This window comes from Prionailurus bengalensis, chromosome E4 (genome assembly GCF_016509475.1).
Source record: "Prionailurus bengalensis isolate Pbe53 chromosome E4, Fcat_Pben_1.1_paternal_pri, whole genome shotgun sequence".
NCBI classification, from domain to species: Eukaryota; Metazoa; Chordata; class Mammalia; order Carnivora; family Felidae; genus Prionailurus; species Prionailurus bengalensis.
The window spans coordinates 57,104,145-57,125,595 of record NC_057360.1 but is presented as its reverse complement, the minus strand read 5'-3'; the positions used below and the strand labels follow the sequence as shown (position 1 = coordinate 57,125,595).

Genomic DNA, 21,451 nt, shown 5'->3' with positions numbered 1-21,451 from the left:
GTAAAGCATTTAACCCAGATTCTGGCACATAGTGAGTGGCAAATGTTGCAGTGAACATCTTCCAAATCACCAGGACCATGGCTGCTCTCTTCCCTGGAGTTAAGTGACCGAACCTAAAGTCACATCAGTGCCAAACACTTCTTGATAGGCCTGCTGTCCTCTACTCACAATGGTGTGGAAAGATTTCTTTATTGTGGGAAGAAATGTCACGGTACTGTGACCTGATTTCGACACGCCACATTGCTTGGGTACAACGTAGCAGACATTGTAGGACAATTTAGGACACGTACTTTTCCATCCTTCAGTTCTGTATTTGCCTTTGTAGATAGCATGTTCATTGTTGATGCACCATCCTGATTTACCTGGAGATTTGTTTTTTCTTTTTGAGGTTGAGGGTTTATTGAAAGAAATTTGATTTACATGAGGTCTCTTCTCCCGCCCTCCTGGTGGCTTTCAGTTTTTAGATTTACTTCCTAATATTCTGGCACAGTTTACACTGTTTGGCAAAATAAATGGCTAATTAGGCTTATAGAGAAACACCTAGTTATGAGGAAACAATGCATCTTTACCTCTGTTGGTAATTTTAAGGATATGATTCATTTTTGGTTACTGTCCTTAGAGGCTTTTAATCTTCAGTCTGCTAACCTCGAATACTGTGTCTTAGGGACAAAGAATGTCTTTGGATTTACACATGACCAGGAGCTTGTGGTTCTGTAGGTCGAGATGCTCCCCCATGTTCCCCCCGCCCTGTGTGACTCCACATCCAGAAGCCACTGAGCTTGTACTAAGAGCTCACTGCCGTGCATTTCATGGCAAGCTAGTATCATGCCCAAGCAGCAAGACTTGAGATCTAGAATTTTAGGGCATATCAAACCCTAATGATGATAATGTTATGTAATATAATCATACGATAGTATTTTCTAACCTGTTTTTAGAATGTAGAACTCCTGCTTGTACATGCCCCCCTCTGCCCTGACAAACAGGGCAGATCTGTGTCATAAGGAAAGATGGAGAGGTAAAGAGGACCTAGAAAAGAAAATGCAGTGAACAGTGACAGAGCTTGGTTTTCTCCCTCTTGGAGTAAAACCTGAAAATGTTTGAAATGCCGGAAACTAGACTGCTAATTCACGTGAAGTTTCTTTTTCTGGCTTCATATTACTAGATAGGCACATTTATGAGATGGCGAAGCAGGGTTAGGCAGGTAGCCAGTGGAGTAGTTTCTCTGAATTTGTTTCCAAGTAAGTGGTATGTTTCCCAAACTTTCATCTTGGTTAGTTCTTGCAGGGCAGAATTCATGCTTGCTTCTGGGATCGCTTGTCCATTTGCTGGGATGGTGGCGGACAGAGCTGAGCTCTAGGCTCAACTAAGAGGGTAGTACTTTGTCCCTTTTTACATCTTTCTAACTTGTGTTTTCCACGGGTATGGTATATCAGCCAGAATCTTGAGCTATTTAAGGGAAAACATTACTGAGGATACTATTACTTAAGGATGCTAGCTTTGAATCGGCTGTTTGTTGATGTAGAGTTTGATGTGTAAGAGTGATTTCTGGGTTATTCTATTATCTTTATGAATATAAGAAAGGAGGCATGGGAATGCCGTTATCCACTTGTCTGTGTGTCAGTGGGCTGTGTGACGTGTGGACTTGAGGAGTCCTATCAGGCACAGGCTTGGCCAATTAGAAGGCTTGGAGTCTAGTGTGAGACAAGTACCATCACAGAATAAACAGGTAGCAGAGAATAAATAGGTAGCAGTAAGTTTGAGAGAAGGTAATAGAACAGGATGGAGGGAAAGGACCTGGCACTGGGCACAGAAAGACAGAAATGAGAGGGGAAGTAGTTTTGAAGGAAGGCCTAGAGAGATATCTCTAGGGTATACTGGCTCACATGTTCAAGTAGTGCCCTGCGGTTCCAAATCGGTTCAAAAACTGTGGGAAGGTTGGCCTGGGGTAAAGCGATAAGTAGTAGTAATCGTTTGAGAAAAGGCTTTCGTCGACTAGGAGAGTAGAGTCAGATCCCAGGGGAAGACCCATCTTCTCGGAGGGCCGTTAACAGCTGTACCCCAGGATGACCGGGCAGGGTGATGAAATGGGAAGACCACCTGAATTAAATGTCAGGAGGCATGGGTTCTAGTTTGGGCTCCAACATGGATTCTGTTCCTCCCTGAGACTCTGTTTTCTTTATTATAAAATGAGGTTTTGAATCAGTTAGCTTTTAAATCCTTCCATCTTTGAATTTCTTTTACTCTGTCTTTTCAGCAAATATAAACACGTAGGTCTAATCCTTGTTAGTGGCATTATTTTGAAAACGTAGGACAGAAACATAGAAATGATGTGCTTTGGGGGCTCCTGGGTGGCTCAGTCAGTTAAGCAGCCGACTCTTGATTTCGGCTCAGGTCATGATCTCCTGGTTTGTGAGAGAGAGTCCCATGTTGGCCTCTGACAGCATGGACCCTACTTAGGATTCTCTCTCTCCTCCTCTTTCTGCCCCTCCCCCACTTATTCTCTCTCTCTCTCTCTCTCTCTCTCTCTCTCTCTCAAAACAAATAAACATGAAAAAGAAATAATGTGGTTTTAAAAAAAAATGTTTATTTATTTTGGGAGAGAGAGAGTGCACGCATATGCACACACCCCAGGGAGGGGCAGAAAGAGAGAAAGAGAATCTGAAGCGGGCTCTGAGCTGTTAGCACAGAGCCCAACGTGGGGCTCAGTCTCCTGAACTGTGAGATCATAACCTGAGCTGAAGTCAAGAGTTGAACACTTAACCGACTGAGCCACCCAGGCGCCCCTAATGTGCCTTAGTGCGAAGTAACTTTTAGAAGATTTTCAGGATCTGTTGTTTGAACCTCATTTTGGGAGTGTAATAAAAGGAAGAAACCTGTTTGTATAGAATTTGCTAAGATTAGGACTGTATCACATCTCTGGAACGACGTTTTGATTCTTTTTTATTGCACTAAGATGGAAATTTTAAAGTCAGAGTTTTAGGCACCCCTGACTTCTTATCACAGTACCCAAACATGCCCGTGTGACTCACCCTGCTTCTAGCGGCCTGGCTGAAGGTGAGATGCTCCATCACTTGAAAAGTCCTGCACCTCGAAGTTGGTACAGTTGGAATCTCAGTTGTTGGGGAGGGAACCCCAGGGCGGGGTTGTCTTCAGCTATAGCTGAGCCGCGCTGAGGAGTCCTGGGTGTGCGCTGCCTAAGCAGAGACTGTATTCTACAGCAGCAGTTGTGGGCCCAGAGAGAGGCAAACTACAACTAGCCTTTGCTATGTTACTTTTCGTCTTTAGGGGTTGAATTTTCCCCCTAATTTACATATAGGAAAGTACACATTAAGAACACCAAACCGGGTAGCAGAATTCCTTAGAAAAGTAGAACTTTAATAAAACAAGGAACTTTTCCAGAAATCTACATGATTCCTATTTGCTAAGTTTAAAAAAAGTATAAATGTGTAGATTAAGAAGAAAGCACGAACAGCCTACGTGTCATCCCCTCTCTCCCCATGTCCTGCTGTTTAGTTCAGGCTGAGAGCCACTGGGTGGGTTTGAGTAAAGCTTTGAAAGCTTAGAAACCAAAAAGAATAGATCGAAAATTTAGCTGCATAACATTAAAAAATGTCTACATAGAACACATTAAACTACCATATTGACTGGGAAAAACTATTGCAACTCTTATGTTCAAAAGGCCAGTTTTGGGGCGCCTGGGTGGCTCAGTCGGTTAAGCGTCCGACTTCAGCTCAGGTCACGATCTCGCGGTCCGTGAGTTCGAGCCCCGCGTCGGGCTCTGGGCTGACGGCTCAGAGCCTGGAGCCTGCTTCCGATTCTGTGTCTCCCTCTCTCTCTGCCCCTCCCCCGTTCATGCTCTGTCTCTCTCTCTCTCAAAAATAAATAAAGGTTAAAAAAAAAAAAAAGGCCAGTTTTCTTTGTATGTAAACAATATATACAAATAAATGAGAAAAGGAGTAGCAACCCATCAGGAAATGTGTAAAGGAAAGGAACAGACCATTCATAGAGAAGACTTTTAAGCATATGAGAAAATGACTGTTCTCATTAATAAGAAGGCAGTATACTGAGGTAGCATTTGTCGTCTGTTGCATTGACGGAGATCCAGAGTTAAAGCATCTTTTGAAAAGTCTGTGGGGAAGCAAGCACTTTCAAAACTTGCTGGTCAGATTATAAATTAATACTACCGGGGCGCCTGGGTGGCGCAGTCGGTTAAGCGTCCAACTTCAGCCAGGTCACGATCTCGCAGTCCGTGAGTTCGAGCCCCGCGTCAGGCTCTGGGCTGATGGCTCAGAGCCTGGAGCCTGTTTCCGATTCTGTGTCTCCCTCTCTCTCTGCCCCTCCCCTGTTCATGCTCTGTCTCTCTCTGTCCCAAAAATAAATAAAAAACGTTGAAAAAAAAAATAAATTAATACTACCTCTGTGGAACACAATTTAGATAGCAAATTTACTAATACAGATTACCTTTGACCTGGCAATTTCACTTCTAGGAATTTATCCTGCTAATATGCTCCCACACAAACTGACAAGTGTATGAAGTTATTTGCTGTATCATCATTTGTAGCAGCAGAAGAGTGTAGACATCACAGATGCCCATTAATAGGAGACTGGTGAAATAAATCATGGTGTATCTCTACAGTGGAGTATTATGCAACCTTAAGAAAAACTTTGTGGGGAATGAAGTCTCAGGCATACGTTAAGAGGAAAAAAGTATAGAGGACTGTGTGTGTAGTGTGCTACTATCTGTATAAGAGAAGGTAAAGGAGACTAATGTATTTGCTTGTATGTGCATAAAGCATCCCTGGAAATACACCCTCACTGCACTGGTTGTCTCCAAAGTAAATAGGCAGCTAGAGTTCTAGAGTGTGAGAGAGACCATCTTAGTGAGAAGACCATTTTAGATCCTTCGAATTCTTAACCATGGGGATTTTCCTCTTTTTAATTATATTTTAAGTAATTTTTCAATAAAAAATAAAAACATCTTTCAATTCAAATGAAGGAAAAAGTATCAAATTTATCCAGTACATTTACAGACCCTACAACATAAACAGCAGAGAATTTTTTCCTTGCCGTGTAGCTGCAGATATGTTAGCTGTCTCTCTGGAATTGGATTATTCAGTAAAGCTTCTAACAGTGAGTCATTCTTGGAATGATCTCTGTATGACATTCTTTTAATGTCTTACTAGTTTATATGTGCTTATGTTAAAACTGTCTGCATTAATATTCAAAACTGAGATTTGTTTGTAGTGGATATTTTATTTATTGGTCATCTTTGACGTGTTTTGATAAGGAATATTATTGAGACTTTTAAAAAGAAATAGGAAGATTTCTTTATCCCTTTTTCTTCCCCCTTGTTCCTCAAGGCAGATAAGCCGAGATGCAGTACTCTCAATATTTTTACATACACTGTAATTGAAGTTTTACCCACAGGAAGAAGAAGGAAATACTTGCAAAGCACAAAAAACTTCCTGGCTGCAAGACTGTGTTTTATCCTTATCTCCGACCAATGATCTTATGGTTATAGCTCGAGAGCAAAAAGCTGTTTTTCTAGTGCGTAAGTACTCTTATTATTTTTAGTGCCTTTTATTTTAATGCATAGAATAGGACGGAAATGGGTTAGCTAGAAACAAAAAATGTTACTTACATTGTATGCATTATATGGTGGCGTTCTACAGTGTACTTTCATGTTTTGTATAACACTTATTTTCAGTGTTTTTGTACCTCTCATTCTCTTTCCTTCTTTCGATTCTGTTTGTTTCCTCTGCTTTTCTTTCTTGGCTGCAGATACTTTAGCTGTGGTTATGTGGCTCTTCAGAGGCAGAACTGGGCATTGCCCGGTTCTTGCAAGGGGCGGGCAGAGCTAAAGAGGCCGCTGGCCCCTTCTTAGTCATAATGTGAATGGAGGTGATTTTCAACTACATTTTGAAAACTCGTAGAACTCTAGTTTCTCACTGTGGGCATAAATTTTCAGTTCATAATTTTTGTTGAAGACTAAAATGAAGGTTGACATAAAATATGGAAAACCTCACTGATCAAAATCAGATCATACATTATTAAACGGCTGTGGAATGGTCTTCAAAGTAGATTTATCCTTCTGTAGCATAAGCCTTTTTCTTTTTTTAATATTTCTTTCTTTTGAGAGAGAGAGAGTGGGGGAGGGACGGAGAGAGAAGGAGAGAGAGAATCCTAGGCAGGCTCTGTGATGTCAGTTCAGAGGGCTCCGTCTCACGGTTCGTGAGACCCGGGTCGAAATCAAGAGTTGGATGCTTAACCGATTGAGCCACCCAGGCGCCCCTGTAGCATAAATCTAATAGAAAAACCTTCTTTGTCATCTGAAGATAAAAGTCATTGCATAAATACAACAGATGGGGTGGTACATAAGAATAGTAATTTTCTGGGGCGCCTGGGTGGCGCAGTCGGTTAAGCGTCCGACTTCAGCCAGGTCACGATCTCGTGGTCCGGGAGTTCGAGCCCCGCGTCGGGCTCTGGGCTGATGGCTCAGAGCCTGGAGCCTGTTTCCGATTCTGTGTCTCCCTCTCTCTCTGCCCCTCCTCCGTTCATGCTCTGTCTCTCTCTGTCCCAAAAATAAATAAATGTTGAAAAAAAAATTAAAAAAAAAAAAAAAAGAATAGTAATTTTCTTCTGCAAGAACTGCGACATCAGATGGATTTAATTGGAGGAGGGGAGAGACTACGGGCCAGGAGACTAGGTTGAGTTTTATAAAAATCTTAGAAAATTTTTTAAATATTTACCTATAGAGACCCAAACCCACTAATATAGAACAATTACATTCTGTACTTATTCTAAAGGGAAACTGTGAAATTTATAAATTACTGTTTTAGTATGCTATAAAGTTATTTTATATGATAATTTTTTCAGCAAAATGGAAATACAGTGATAAAGGAAAGGAAGAAATGCAATTTGCTGCTGGCTGGAGTGGTTCTTTAAATGTCGAAGAAGGGTAGGTACCAGTTAACGTTTTGTTTCTCAGCTTGTTAAATGTATGTATGAAATTATTTGACTTGTAGAGCAAGAAGTTTCATCACTGGAGTATTTAGTGAATGTATATTCATCCCAGCTTAGAGGTTGTGGAGCGTGATTTGGTCAGCAAATTTAAATTTTACTCACGTGATTACTTTTTTAAAAAAACTAGTTTGCAGAGGATTTAAAGAGAAGCTCAGAGAGAATCCCATACTTTCTACATTTTGTTGTTTCCTGTGTTCATTAACTGATTTTATTCAGCCAAAAAGTCCAGGGCAGTCATTGTTTTCTCTGCTTTGGTAGCATTGGCCTTGTACTTAAAGGGGACAGTGCTACATTAATTCTTAAAACTCATAAATACTTCAGAAAGGCAAGTTGGTAAATTCAAGTTTCCCAATGACCCAATAAGAGTGATTCTCTAGCCTGATTATTTGGTGGAGCTGCTAACCTGGAACCTGGTGCCAAAAACTGTTTTCACTTAAATTTTTATGACAAAGCTGTCTGGTGAGGATGAGTAAGATACTTCAGACTTTGGATTCAGGTAAAAGACAACAGCCAAGTGGAAGTCCATAATATGTGTTGACACGTTGTAGTTACTCACTGGAATGTTCTCTACTCTTATCAAAGTAAATGATAATATTTCACCTCAAGCCGTGTAGTCTAAGAATTTGAAGACATTTAATTTCTGTCAGCAGTGCAAAGCAAACACAGTGGTTCAATTACAACAAACAAAAAGATTTTGTTCAGCGGTTGCATAATACGATGTATGGGGCAAGAGTGTTCACAGCTTCTTTAATAAGCTGGTGATGGGCCTGAGGGTTGACACTAAAATCAGGAGAAAAATAAAATAAAATAAAATCAGTCAGGAGGAGTATTTCATTTCATTTCATTTCATTTCATTTCATTTCATTTCATTTCATTTCTTAAATGTTTATTTATTTTTGATAGAGAGGGAAAGCGCAAGCTGGGGAGGGGCAGAGAGAGAGGGAGACACAGAATCTGAAGCAGGCTCCAGGCTCCGAGCTGTCAGTGCAGAGCCTGATGCAGGGCTTGAACTCACGAACTGTGAGGTCATGACCTGAGCCGAAGTCGGACGCTTAACTGACTGAGCCATCCACGCGCCCCAAGAAGGAGTTATTTTAATTTGGGGGCTTAGTCTCTGAGCTCCTGAAAGATTTTTCAAGTCCACATGTCACATTAAAAAAGAATCTTTTAGGGACACTCAACCTAGCATTTTCTTCGAAATGGATTATCAGGGGCAGTTTCTGCAAAATATCAAGGAAGAAGCCAACCAGGTGAGATGCAGTTAATCCCTAGAATAACATAGCCGCCGAAGTGGGGTTTGCCTGTGATGTGACCGATGTGCCTCCCGTGCTGTGCCCCATGCGTAGCTGACGCGGAGGAGAGGGGGCCGGTAGGAAGTGACCGCCCACAATGACCTGCTGTTCCTCAGTTCTGTGTATAATCCGTGCGCGCAGTAAAGTTTTGCTTTCTCTTGTGCTTTTCGTGACGGTACAGAGTGAAGAATAGTGTTTTCATTAACCTCAAGTGAATGTGACCTTACCTTTTACATGAATGATTTTTATGATTCCTTATGTGGAATTTTACTGTATTTTTACTTCTGCAATGAAGAAAACTGGTTCACAGGGCACAGCTTCCATTGGTTGCCCTTTAACATTGAAGTAGAGGGAAATAAAAGTACTTGCTGAATTCATTAGATAAACCTACGATTTCGTTTTTGTTTTTAGAGAATGTGTAACCAGTGCTCTGTGTATCCCACTAGCAAGCCAAAAGAGGTGAGGATAAAGAAATTATTTGTTTTCTCTGCTTTGCTTTATGAGCAAAATTAGAACAAAAATTACAAATTTTGTCTGTGGCAGGAGTTCCACCGGGCGTCCTGACTGGACCTGCATCGTGGTGGGCTTTACTTCAGGTTACGTACGCTTCTACACGGAGGTGAGCCGAGTGTTCAGCAGTTAGAAAGCACCGCTCGACGGGAATGTCTAGTTAGGTGTCCCCATTGTACCCATTTGTGACTCACTGCCTGCTGCTTGGGAATGTGTAGTTGCTGCTTCCTGTGGGGGGTGGGTGTGGAAGCAGGGACAGGGGAAGTCACGGTGGAAAGTTCTGGTAGAACCTATCGAGAAGAGAAGCTGTGTTCTTCTGAAAGAGAGTGCCTGATATCCGTGGAAAACCGGCGGGGAAACGACAGTCTCTGCCTGGCCATACATGTTCGGGTCCATTCGTAAGGAAACGAGCAGAGCCCTCCTCTTTGCTTCCTTCCAGAACGGCGTGCTCCTGCTCGCACAGCTTTTGAATGAGGACTCTGTGCTCCAGCTTAAGTGCAGGACCTATGAAATCCCACGGCATCCTGGCGTGACCGAACAGGTAGTGTAGAAGACTGTGTTCAAAGTAACAGTGCCTTTACTTTGAAGTATTTTTTTTGTCTTTTTTGGGAAACTTAAAGGTATCTTGTGACACAGTTAGCTGTGCTGGCATATTCTGGAAATATAACCTGTTTATAACTGAGTAAAGAATCCCATTCTTGCTTTTACTTATTTAATGAAATATCCTATGCTTTATTATGTAATAAAATAAAAGACTGTAGTCAGAGAACCTTAAAAGGGTTTCTTATTTTCAGAATTTAATAGTGACTTAAGGTAGACATATGGTATATATCTTTTTTATTTGGATTTAGCTGTCAAAATTGTACACAACAAAAGAAAAGAGTTCTGACCTATTATTAATACTACTATATTGTACTACCTATTTCTCAGGGGGTGAAGTTTTTTTATAGTGGGAAATATATTCACTGAACTGAAGATTTTGATAGAAAATAATATTTCATATCTAAGGCTCTCCAAATGTACAGTTTTCACTGTTTCCCAGGTGGTGTGAGAATTTGCCTCAGTCAAAAATTAATTGTAGAGCCATGTAAACTAATACGCTCTTGTTTGACTCACAGTGTACATAGTCAAAACTATGTAAATATGCCTTCCTCCTTTTTACTATCCTGCTTCCAAAAGGTTTCACGTAAACAGATGTGTGTATTGTGTACCTATGTAGACTTAAATTGTATGAGAGGTGGCCTGGAGACTGGAGCTGTAGAAACTTAATCTAGTAAGAGAGACTAGATTAATTCGTATTAATGCCTTTGAGCGAATTAAGCATCAATGCAAAGCAGTACCTAGTGATTTGCCATTTTATGTGGCCAGAATACATTCTGTACAAGTTTGGAGAAAGGGGTGCTCAGTTAGAACGAGGACAATAAAAGAAACTTTCATTGAGGAGGTGAGATTTGAATTAAGCTGTGAAGAATGGTTATAGAATCTAATTAGTTAGTGGTAAAAGAAGGGAAAGTATTTTAGGTAATCAGGAGAAAAATGAAGGGAGATTCAAATGTAGGACAGTGCATGAGACAACAAAGAAACCTATGATAGAAAATATTGAGAAACTGTTGAATAGGCAGAGTGGCCAGTTTTTTTTCATAAATTTGAAAACCAAGTAAAAATCATAATGATTCAGGAGATGAGCAAAGCTACAAGGATTTATGAGAAGGAAGTGATATATCAAAGGGATACTGAAGGAATCTCTCCTCAGGAGGAATTGGAGTTGAGAGAGTCTGGAATCAAGGAGGCTAGTTAACTGATTTTTTGAAGTTCTCTGTAATAGACGTGCAGTGTTGGGATGGGACTCTAATGGCTGCAAGAAGAGAAAAATGACCAGTACAAAAATCATTTAAAGGAACAATCGACAGGATTTGGTTATTGTCTAGAGATGTAGACGAGTCAAGAGGAAAATGAGTGGTCTCTAAGATACCCACGCTGAAGAGTGCCATTGACAAAGTAGGAAGATGGGACTGCTTTGGCAGTGAATAAAGGTTGTTAAGTTTGGTTTTAGATATATTGAGTTTGAGGCGATGGTAGGAAATAAAATGAAAATACTAGTATGGCTTGCCATACAGAATTTCTATACAGGCGCAAAGACTAGATTGAAGAAGTTGGTTTAAGTCATAGATAATGAATTCTTCCAGGTATAGGACCTAGGAAAATAAAAGTGAAGACTGAAAATTTAAGTCTTCCTAATATTCACCACAAGAAAGTAGAAGAAAATGAAACCATTGAAGGAAACAAAGAAGGAGCTCTTGGAAATCTAAGAAGATATTGTGTTCATTGAAGATACTTCTCAAGAGCTGTTCTCTGTTTTTCTATTCTCTAGGTGGTGAAGGTTCTTTGAACATTTTAAGTTGGGTTATGTCTATACTATTTTTTAGAGTTGGTAGAAAAATATAACATTTAAATACTTGCTGTTTGCGAGTCAAGAAAATCTATTGGTTGAAAAATAATTCTTACTGAACACGGAGAGAGAAGTCTTTGTTGTTACTCTATATTCTACATAAGCATCTTTGGATCTGATATATCAATTCATATATCAAAAGTACATATTCGCTTCTTCTTGTACTCCCAGATCTATTAAGGATCATAGAGCACATTCCCTCTGATTCAATTCTCTGGGGTCAATGAGTGTAGTGGGAGTGACAGCAGGTCATTGTAGGAGAAGATTCCAAAGAGAGAAGATCTCTTTCTTGAATGTCAAAGGAACTCCTTCTGGGTCTTCTGCACAAAGATCTCTGTCATCCGGCATAATTTCTGTAGCTTTTGGACCATTGGTGTTTGTATTAGTATCTCCTTCAGGAGGACTGTCTGGATTTGGAGATAACTGACTTGCTCCTCCAAGGCAGTGACAAGGCTCTTTCCCCACTGTTGTGCTCAGTGGGCCGTACAGCCTAGCCTTGTGCATCTGTCATATGAGCACCCATGCCAGCTCCCTTCCTCTGGCTCCTATTCCTCGTGGCCCATAAATCTCTTTTAAAAATGGAAACAGTCTACTGGTCCAGTAGAAAAGAGGGCAAGGCAGTTCTGAAAAGGAGAAATAAAATTTGTCGGAAAGCACATAACATTTTGAATCTAAATAATAATCTAAGAACTATAAGCAACTACATTTGGATAATATTTCACCTTTTATATTGACAAAGATCAAGATTTACAAAACTGTTGGTTACACTATGGAGAAACACACTCATGTATTGGTGGAAACGTAAATTGACAGGTACTTTCTTGAGGGCAGTTTAATAATATGAATGAAAATTGAGAATACTATACGCTCCACCAGACCCAGTTGAAGGAACTTATACTAAAGTAATGTGAAAAGATCTACACAGAAGAATTTTTATTGCAGTGGTGTTTATAATGAAAATGTATTAATTCATAACTATTTATTTACTGCCTATTTTATTCCCCGTCCAGTTCTAATCACTGAGAATCCTTGGTAAAGCAGACACACAGAGATCCTCCTTTCCTGGAGCTTATAGTCTGGGGATGGCGAAGGGAGACCAGCAATAAACAACTAGAGATACAAAGATGGTTTCAGTGTCTGATAGGTACTAGGAAGGAAGTAATCATGTTGATGAGGTGGTAAGGAGGCAGGAGAATGGAGGTGCCTGCTTGACCTCTAGGGGCTCTGGAGCAGCCTCTGAGCAATTGCGTTTGAGCTGACAACTGATTGATCAGAAGAATTAGGCAGGTGGTGACCTGGGAGGTAAGGTCTAGGCCCATTCAAAGCACTGAGATGATAATGGCCTTTGTTCAGGGAGCAAGGGGAGAGAGAGGTGAGATGATAGACAGGTGACCCGTCCTCCAGGCCTGGTTAAGGAGGCAGGCTGTATCCCAGAGTGCAGAAGGAAGCTGTTGGAGGGCCTCAGTCAGGAGAGTGGTTTCTAGGTCTCCCAAACAAAATTTCTATCACTAAGAACTAGTTAACTAAATTTTGATACATATGCTACCTACTGCTTTAGCCACAGTAAAAAATGATTTGCTCGCTTACTGGAGTGGAAAAATATCATTGACATATTGAGTAATAAAAAACATGTTATACTGTATATAGTATAACCTCATCCAAAGCGTATAAGGATGTGTATTGAGACATGTCTGGGATATCAGGTGAGTTTCTTTTTTTTTCCTTCTTCTTCTTTTATATATTGTTGTATTTGCACGATGACTATACTTCAGTTTAATGCAATGTGTACATTTTTTGGTTAATCTCACCACCTACCCTGAATGCATTATATGTCATTTACAAAAGCTCATGTTTGAGAAGAATTGTAGGTCCTTGGCCAAAAGGCATTCTGAATTTAATTTTCCATTTATTTTTACTTTTCTTCTGCTTGATGGTGTTTTGTGTGTTGGCTGGTTGACACTTAACTTAGTCATAGTATTTTCTATTTTTCATTAATCCTGACATTCAACTATAATACAAGAAGTAGACATGCTTATTTGGCAATGATGAGATGTATTATTTTCTTATTTCTTTAATAGAATGAAGAGTTGAGTATCTTATATCCAGCTGCCATTGTGACTATTGATGGATTTAGCCTTTTTCAGTCTCTTCGTGCTTGTCGAAATCAGGTAGCAAAAGGTAATTTTTGGCACGCCGTATCTGACTTCTAACTTCTCATTTAATTTAACCCATTTAGAGAATTAAGTATGTCCTCTAAATTAAAAAGGCCGCCTGTACTAGATTTACAACAAAGACCCTGTGACTGTAAAAATGGGAGTGCATTGTTGGGTAGATGGCTCAGTAAGATAAAGGCAAGGACTGGTAATCAACGCCATGTATTGGGGTGAGAAATTTCATTGCATCTAGCCGAGGATCCAAGTTCTCACTATTTCAGCAGATGTTGGGCTGGTTACTAGAATCTTGTGATTCTGCATTGCTTCCATTCTCACCGAGGGTAAGGATGCCACTGTGTGCAGGGGGGATTTTATTCCCCACCCCGCCCCACCCACCCGTGGGCAAGGCCCAACAGGGAGTCCACACTGGCTCCTCTTTGCTAACCCGGAAAGCTTCTGAATGGAGAAGTTAAATGCCTGAACGATGTGTATATGGGCAACTACATTATTTCCAGACTTGGGGGTGAAAAGTGCACAATCAAGAGTTCTTTCTCGTACTGCTCAGTTTACATTCTTGGGAAGAGGATGAAGAGCAGAGTTGTGTCCATCAAATTCAAGATGCCATTGTTTATAGATGCAGTAGTACCTGCAAAAATGCCGCCAGCGAGAAACATACCATCAATTTTAAGACCCCACTTTTAGAAAAGCCTTAAACTCAGTGAAAACACCAGTGCTAGACTTCCTCCTTTTCTTCTGGGCTTGGGTAGTGGGGCTTATAATGGCCCTAAAACCAAGTTTGTCTTGTTTGCAGGTTGATGGATTGGTAAAATCAGGAGGTTTTGGTTATGTACGTCTTTAATGGTACCTGCTTTTGTATTCAGTCAGAACTTGTTGGAATTTTTATGGCTATTTTCATAATCTTTTAAATTATTTAAATTTAGGCATAATAAGCATCATTATCTTGGGGTCATTTAAAATAGTCATTAGTATATATACCTAAAGAGACTGGCAGTTTTCTGCAGGTAAGAATTCAGTCGGTGAAATAAACTAGAAATAGATGATTATTGGTATTGTCAGCCATTTAATTTTTATTGTTGAGTTCCTGTTTATCTTTTGTGTTTAAGACCATAAAGCCATTGGTCTCCTAGGAAGTAAGAAAGCCACTAAGTGCCCACCTAAAGTAAGCTGCTCTGAAAAGAATTCTGACAAATTGTTGTGTCTTTTTATTTCGGCATGTAGGAAAATTCTCTTTTGTTGGCCTTACTATCAAAATCTGAAGTGCTTAGAGGAATCTGTTTTTCCCTTATTAAAGTACTTCACTTTCCAGAATAAACAACCAGAATCCAGCTGTATTCTAATATGTAGCATGAAACTTTACTGATAGATAGGACCTTGTGCCTAAACCTATGGCAAGAGGTGTAACTATTACTTTTCTGTTCATTACTCGCTCACTAGGTGGAAATACTGAGCAGATACAGGCATTTTATTCTTTCTGGTGATGCTATTGCTGGTTACATATCTTTCTATCAAGACTGGCCTAGGCTGTTGTCTTCGAGGCCTTGCTATATGTGTGCTCTTACAGGCATGTCATTGAGTTTTTAATTTTTCACCAAGTTAAGGCACTGGTTGCCATTCTCAGGATTTTATCCACTATTTCTCAGCAGGGAGAGATTGTTTCTTTGTCTTCAATTGCAGTTTGAATTCGCCTTAAAGTTTAGTAATAGTCTAGAGTTTTTAATAGCCTTCTTCCAATTACGTGAATGTTCCAAAATCTCTTGTGACGGTCAACTTGCTCTTTTAACGTTTGCGTTTTACATATACTGTCTTGGCATGAATAAAGTTCACTTTAGCCTTGTTTATGTTGCCTTGCCTCATTATTATTATTGAAATTTTAAAGTAATCAAGTTACTATATTTTTAAAGGTTTTTTTGTAAAACTTCGCTTCATCCATTATAGTTAAGTTTGGATTGTTTAATTTTTGTCTTTAACAGCTGCGGCATCAGGCAATGAGAACATACAGCCACCACCGTTAGCTTATAAAAAATGGGGTCTACAAGATATCGACACTATTATTGATCATGCTAGTATTGGTAAGCATTACTCATTCAAATTCTTATGGAATTTACTTCTTTTGCTTTTTAATTGATGTATCTCATTTATTAGAAATATCCATTTATTCTTAGGCGAAAGGAAATGCATTGTCTTTAGTGCGACATTTGGAAGTTACTCCAGACTTACGGATCATTGTAGGTTTATAAGTTTAAGAAGTGATAGCAGTTTTAATAATTACATCTTCAGCAGCAGTATTGTTCAGTTTTAGGTCTTTCATTATTTGACTTCTTTTTTTTTTTTTGCAGACAAGTTTAATTCATATAATCACCATATAGCTCAGTCTTCTAAAACTGTAACCTTTAGACCAGCAGAGTATAGGTAAAAGCAGATTTCTCCTTGCGAGCATAATTGAAGACTCACTGTGTTAGGCACTGGGAACACAGACGAAAAAGACAGAGGTGAGAAGACTTGGTCTCATCAGGGAAGCGTGAGGCTAGCTGGAAGAACCATGTGGAAACAGCTGCAGTCCCCAAGTGGGCCAGCTGGGGCGGGAGGCGGAGGAGAACCCCTGGCGCTGAGGGAGGTAGGGAGCAGTGGCGGACTTCAGTCTGAAATTGGAAGAATGAGTGGGACTTGATCAGAAGCAGCAGCACAGAGGCGGCATCCTAGCCAACGGGTGCTAGGCGTGAGGGGGGAAGTGCACCGCGTGCTGTAAAAATAATGGGTCCAAGGAGAACTGGCAGGCAGACATGTAAATAGGAGTCAGATTTCGAAGAGCCTAGTGTGCTACGCGGAGGAATTTAGGTCTTCCTCCCAGCAACACTGAGAGCCACTGGAGAATTCTGAGCAAAACAATGGTATTATCACTTAGCCTGTTAGAAGAATCACTTTGGTAGTTCTTAGTGACTGTAATGTGGGGGTCGAGGCTAGAAACTAGGTGCAAGAAGGATACTTCTTGGTAAGAAGTAATGAGTTTCTGAATTAAGGTAGTAGAAATGGAGTGGAGGAGAAAATACTATTTAAAAAATGTGTATTGTTTTCTGTTTACCAACATGTTATATGCTTGTTAAATTCAAATAGTATATAAGTATATAAAGAGGAAAAGAAAAAATATCCCCTTAAACCCTACACCATCCAGAGATACTCACCATTGGCATTTTGGTAAACATCCTTATAGACTTGTGTGTGAAATGCATGTGTAATATGTATATGGTGATAGAAATAGGTTTTCATAAATAGGATTACATCATACCAACCATATTACAGCCCTTTTCTAATCAACATATTGTAAAGAGCCTTTCAATCAATTTTGCTAAATATACATTTTATCGGGGTCGTGATAGAAAACAGATGGCACCCCTGAAATAGGACAGCTGAAACGTGTTTTATTTACAGAGGAACTATTTGGAAAGATGTGGTGCAGGAGAACCACAAGGGATGGTACAGCATCTCGGGGCTTCGTAGCAGCCCAGCTGTTAGCCACTGCTAGGCCACAGGGGGCGAGGGCCTGGGCAGTTCCAGAACTTGGAGGTAGTGAGTAGAATCAGCATCTTACGAGCAGGATGGCTTTTTTTTCACGTGTCACAGGGAAGTAGGTGTCCTGACTTCACTTTCCTTTCTGTCTTTGATGTCCTGATGAGGCTTCCCCTTGTCTGAAGCCAGGCGGACGTCAGCCTAATCTACACACACTGTGCCCTGGGAGTGGGCGGGGAGAGAAGGCAGGAGTGTGAGTCTGCAGGGTCAGACGGAAGATCCCTGACACACGCATCCCGTGGCTTGTTGCTGCGTCCTTCTCATGAGGAGTACTCTGCAATGAAGCACTTTCTTGTAGACATTCAGTGTGTCTTTACTGTTTTGCTGATAACATAAACATGCTGCAAAATTCCAAAGTGTTGAGTTCGGTTCAGGGTGGCTTCCCTGTTCTGTTAATTGAACTTTGGAACATTGAAACGGGCTAGGAAAAATGATTGGATAGAAAATATTATTCTATTCATTTATCTCCCAGCCTACAAAATGATGGGAAAATAAAAAAGGTACAACGGACTTTATTTTGCATGTACATCTTTATGTTGAAGTTCTGATGAATTCATCCAACAAATAAGTGAACACCTGGTATGTCCTAGGTGCTAATATTGGAGCTAGAAATAGAAGGCAGACGGAACCCCGTCCTGATGAAGCTTACAGTCTGTGATAGGGAGATACACGATGGACAGTTAAGCCAAATGAATAAATATGGTCATATCACAATGTTAGCCTGCATCATGAAGAAAATAAGCAGAGGGTTATGATGGAGAGTGAAAGGAAGAGGCCACTTCAGGTAGACTGGTGAAGATAAGGCCCTCCAGAGAAGTGACGTTCAGACGGGACATCGGGGGGGAAGAGCAGCCAGCTATGTGAAGGGGTGTAGGAAGAGCATTCCAGGCAGAGGAGGCAGCAAAGAGAGAGGCCTGTGGGGCCTCAAAGTCCTGAGAAACGGGAAGGAGGTCCCTGTGACTTGATTGTAAAGAGTAAGGGGAGGGGCGCCTGGGTGGCTCATTCTGTTAAGCATCTGACTCTTGATTTTGACGCAGGTCGTCATCTCGTGGTTGTGCGATCGAGCCCCATATGGACTCTGTTGGGCTCTGTGCCGGGCATGGAACCTGCTTAACGTTCTCATTCTTTCTCTCTTTGTATTAAAAAAAAGGTGGGGGTGGGGGTGGGGGGGACAGGACAAGGTAGGGTTGGAGATGGAGACTGGGGACAGATCACATAGGGTAAGGAGGTTGGATTCTCTCTAAATACAGGGGATGTCACTGATGGTGTCTAGCTACGGGGCATTTAAAATTATCCTGACTGCTGCTTAGAGGCTTATGAAATAAAAAGTAAAAGCAGGGAGACCAGTAAGGAGTTTGTTGCAATAAGGGAGAATGGCGGCCTTGCCTGGAGAGGAAGCCGTGGAGCTGGAGAGGGTAGACAGATTGAGATATTTTTGTAACTGGTAAGGGATGGATTTGAGAAATGAGAGAAAGGAAGGACTCAGGAATATCTGATTTTGTTTTAATTTGAGCAAGTTGAGTGGATGATCTGTTTACTGAAATGAGAAATATGGAGAAGGAAGAGGTTTGAGGTGGACAGATCAAGAGTTAGGTTTCTTACAGGTTAACTTCTGACACAATTACACATTCAAATGGAGGTGTCAAGTAGGCAGTTAGATATCCATCTGAAGTTTAGGGAAGAAGTCCAAGTTATTGACATAAATTTGAGAGGGAGTGGTTGACTGTGGGATGCTTCATAGAATGCAGGAAGGGAAAAGGTCTATCAGATTTGGCAACGTAGAGCTCTTCCTTGAGTCTGATGTGAACACTTTAGGTGGAGCAGTGAGGAGGAAAGCCAGATTGGGGTAGGTTGAAGAAGAAACTTTTCCACCTCTATTTTCAGAAACTAGAAACACAAGAGCCAAGAAACTGGATCACAGCATCTCCATTTTTTATGTTCAGTCTTGACCTCTTCCTTAAAATTCATTTCTATAAAATTCATTTTCCACCAGGGTATCCAAACTTAACATATCCAAATCAGAATTTTTTATTTCCTCCCCCAAACTTGTTTCTCCTTTTTTCTTACCATCTCTTCTGTTGCTCACACCCAAAGATTCTGAGTCATCCTTGACCCCTCCTTCTCTCAGGTTTTTCATCCAGCAGTTACCCCCCCCACCCCCGCCTCTTCCTGCACAGCAGACCCTTTCTGACCACCGCTCATCTCCATCATTGTGAGCACCGTGGTCTAAGCCACCATCATCTCTTGCCTGAATGATTGAGGAAAAAACCATTCTAACTGGTCTTTCTGCTTCCTTTCTTCCCTCTCTAAAATCTGTTTGCCGGTTAGCAGCTAATAGCCTTTTGAAATGTAAGTCATGTTTTTGTCACTCTTCTGTGCAAAATGTTATTTTTATAGTGGCTTCCTGTCTTATTCCTAATAAAATCCAAAGGCCTTATAGTGGCATACAAGGCCTGACATTGCCTGGATTTTGGTGTGTCTTTTACCTTATCTTCTTTAGTACCTCCCCCCCCCCCCCCCCCCCCCCCCCCCCCCCGTGTGTTTGACCACATCTCCTAGTTGTTCCTCAGATACACCAGGCAGCCTCCCGCTTGAGAGCATTTGTGATTGTGGCTCCTTCTGCCCGGAAAATTCTACCCAGCTAGCCATGACTCTCTCTCTCTCTCACCTCATTTAGGTCTCTGCCCAGATATTATTTTGTCAAAGAGGTCTTCTTTAGCCACTATAACAGACCTAGAAAATTATCTGACTTTATGGAAATTTATATTAAGAGTTAAATTAATATTTATATTTTAATAATAATATTTAAAATAATAGTGGGTTAACACTTAATCATAAATTATATTTCAAATTAGTATTATATTTACATAAATATATTTTAATATGTATTTAAACTGTAAATTGTAATTTTTATAATATAAATTATATTAATATTTATACTAAGTTTCAAAGTGTGGAAAGGCCTCAGATAAGATGTTCAGGAAAAACACAAAAAGTTCACATCTAAGGAAATACACTTATAGTAGGCAGCTTGTCTCAGCAGTAATATTCACCTCATTCCTAATAATGAAAGCAGTGTATATTTAATAAGAAATTGAAATATTTATATATTGAAAGGATATGGGGAGAAGAAGGGCTGTCAATAAGCTGTATCTTCATTTACCTTAAATCAATGAAAAATAATGCTCAGATTGGTGACTCAACAGACCACGGGTCTCTCGATTTCACCACTTTGCCGCAGTACAGAGAGCAGGACAGCGCACATAAGACCTCAGGGATGCAGTCAGCGATCCGTAGGCTGTGGGAGAGGAGTGCCTATTGGAGAATAGGAAGAAGTTATTTAAAAAAATTTTTTTAAATTTATTTTGGGGGAGAGAGAGCAGGTGCATTTAGTGTAGGGGCCGAGAGAGGGAGAGGGAATCTCAAGCAGGCTTCTCGCTGCCAGTGCAGAGCCCAGCATGGGGCTCCATCCCATGACATGGGGATCATGATCTGAGCTGAAATCAAGTCGGACACTTAACTGACTGAGCCACCCAGGCCCCCGAGAGAGGTTATTTTAAAACTTAAATTTCAGGGGCGCCTGGGTGGCTCGGTCAATTAAGCGTCCGACTTCAGCTCAGGTCACCATCTCGCGGTCCGTGAGTTCGAGCCCCACGTCCGGCTCTGGGCTGATGGCTCAGAGCCTGGAGCCTGCTTCCGATTCTGTGTCTCCCTCTCTCTCTGACCCTCCCCCGTTCATGCTCTGTCTCTCTCTGTCTCAAAAATAACTAAACGTTAAAAGAAAAAAATTTTTTTTTAAAAACCAAAACTTAAATTTCAATTTATATGTCACACAGTCCACCCTTTGATTTCATTCTGGTAGTGTCAGGCCAAAGTTATGCAGATTTTTATCACATAGTAAAAACATTTTGTATATTGAATCATGAACTTATTCATGAAGGTGGGACAGGTGTTCTGCTCTTCGAGAATAGTCCAGCTTTGACAATTATTTGATCACTTCAATCCCTCAGTCCAGCAAATGGCCTGCTCGGTCTCTCCCTAAAAGTATTTCCTTTCCCAGGACTCTTCTTCAGGAACATTGTGTTTTTTGACCATTTGCAGGTCAAGTCGAGGCAATACCTATATGTGAAAATTAGGGTAACTCCTGTTCCAATCTACAGTGTATTTGAGTTTAGAACTTTCCAACTGAGTATCTTCACGGACCATGTGAATACCCAAGTACCGCATGTGTGCCTGAGTCCACATAGGTTGAATCTTAGCAGCACATCTTTACTTCCTGGATCTCTAAGCTTCCTCCACCACCTGCTGCTCCCATCTCTCTCTCCCTGCCCCCCAGGTGAATTTACATGACCTTGGTTTTTCCTTTGCTACTCCAGACAAGCATGTGGGTGTCAGCAGTCTGTCTGCTTTTACTCTTAGAGCCTTGGGGAAACAAAAAG

The 21,451-nt window shown here is 40.8% G+C and overlaps 1 protein-coding gene and 1 non-coding gene across 8 annotated transcripts in view; both read left to right on the top strand.

Annotated features, from left to right (window-relative positions):
- The window catches only part of RAB3GAP2 (RAB3 GTPase activating non-catalytic protein subunit 2), a 103,143-nt gene that overhangs the window by 31,251 nt on the left and 50,441 nt on the right, over positions 1 to 21,451 (top strand). For 4 of the 7 annotated variants that reach the window (XR_006295370.1, XR_006295372.1, XM_043568227.1 and 1 more), the window contains exons 3-9: positions 5,416 to 5,551; positions 6,877 to 6,958; positions 8,727 to 8,774; positions 8,859 to 8,934; positions 9,265 to 9,366; positions 13,353 to 13,452; positions 15,419 to 15,517. Coding sequence is in view for 4 of the 7 variants with exons in the window: in XM_043568227.1 (XP_043424162.1) it covers positions 5,416 to 5,551; positions 6,877 to 6,958; positions 8,727 to 8,774; positions 8,859 to 8,934; positions 9,265 to 9,366; positions 13,353 to 13,452; positions 15,419 to 15,517 (643 nt within the window). In the remaining 3 variants the exon portion in view is untranslated. The remainder of the gene's footprint in view (positions 1 to 5,415; positions 5,552 to 6,876; positions 6,959 to 8,726; positions 8,775 to 8,858; positions 8,935 to 9,264; positions 9,367 to 13,352; positions 13,453 to 15,418; positions 15,518 to 21,451) is intronic. The other 3 variants (XR_006295371.1, XM_043568228.1, XM_043568226.1) reach the window with 1 other exon arrangement.
- Positions 17,362 to 17,493, top strand: LOC122476636. Its single transcript, XR_006295559.1, has one exon. It is a non-coding gene; the product is annotated as a small nucleolar RNA SNORA36 family (small nucleolar RNA).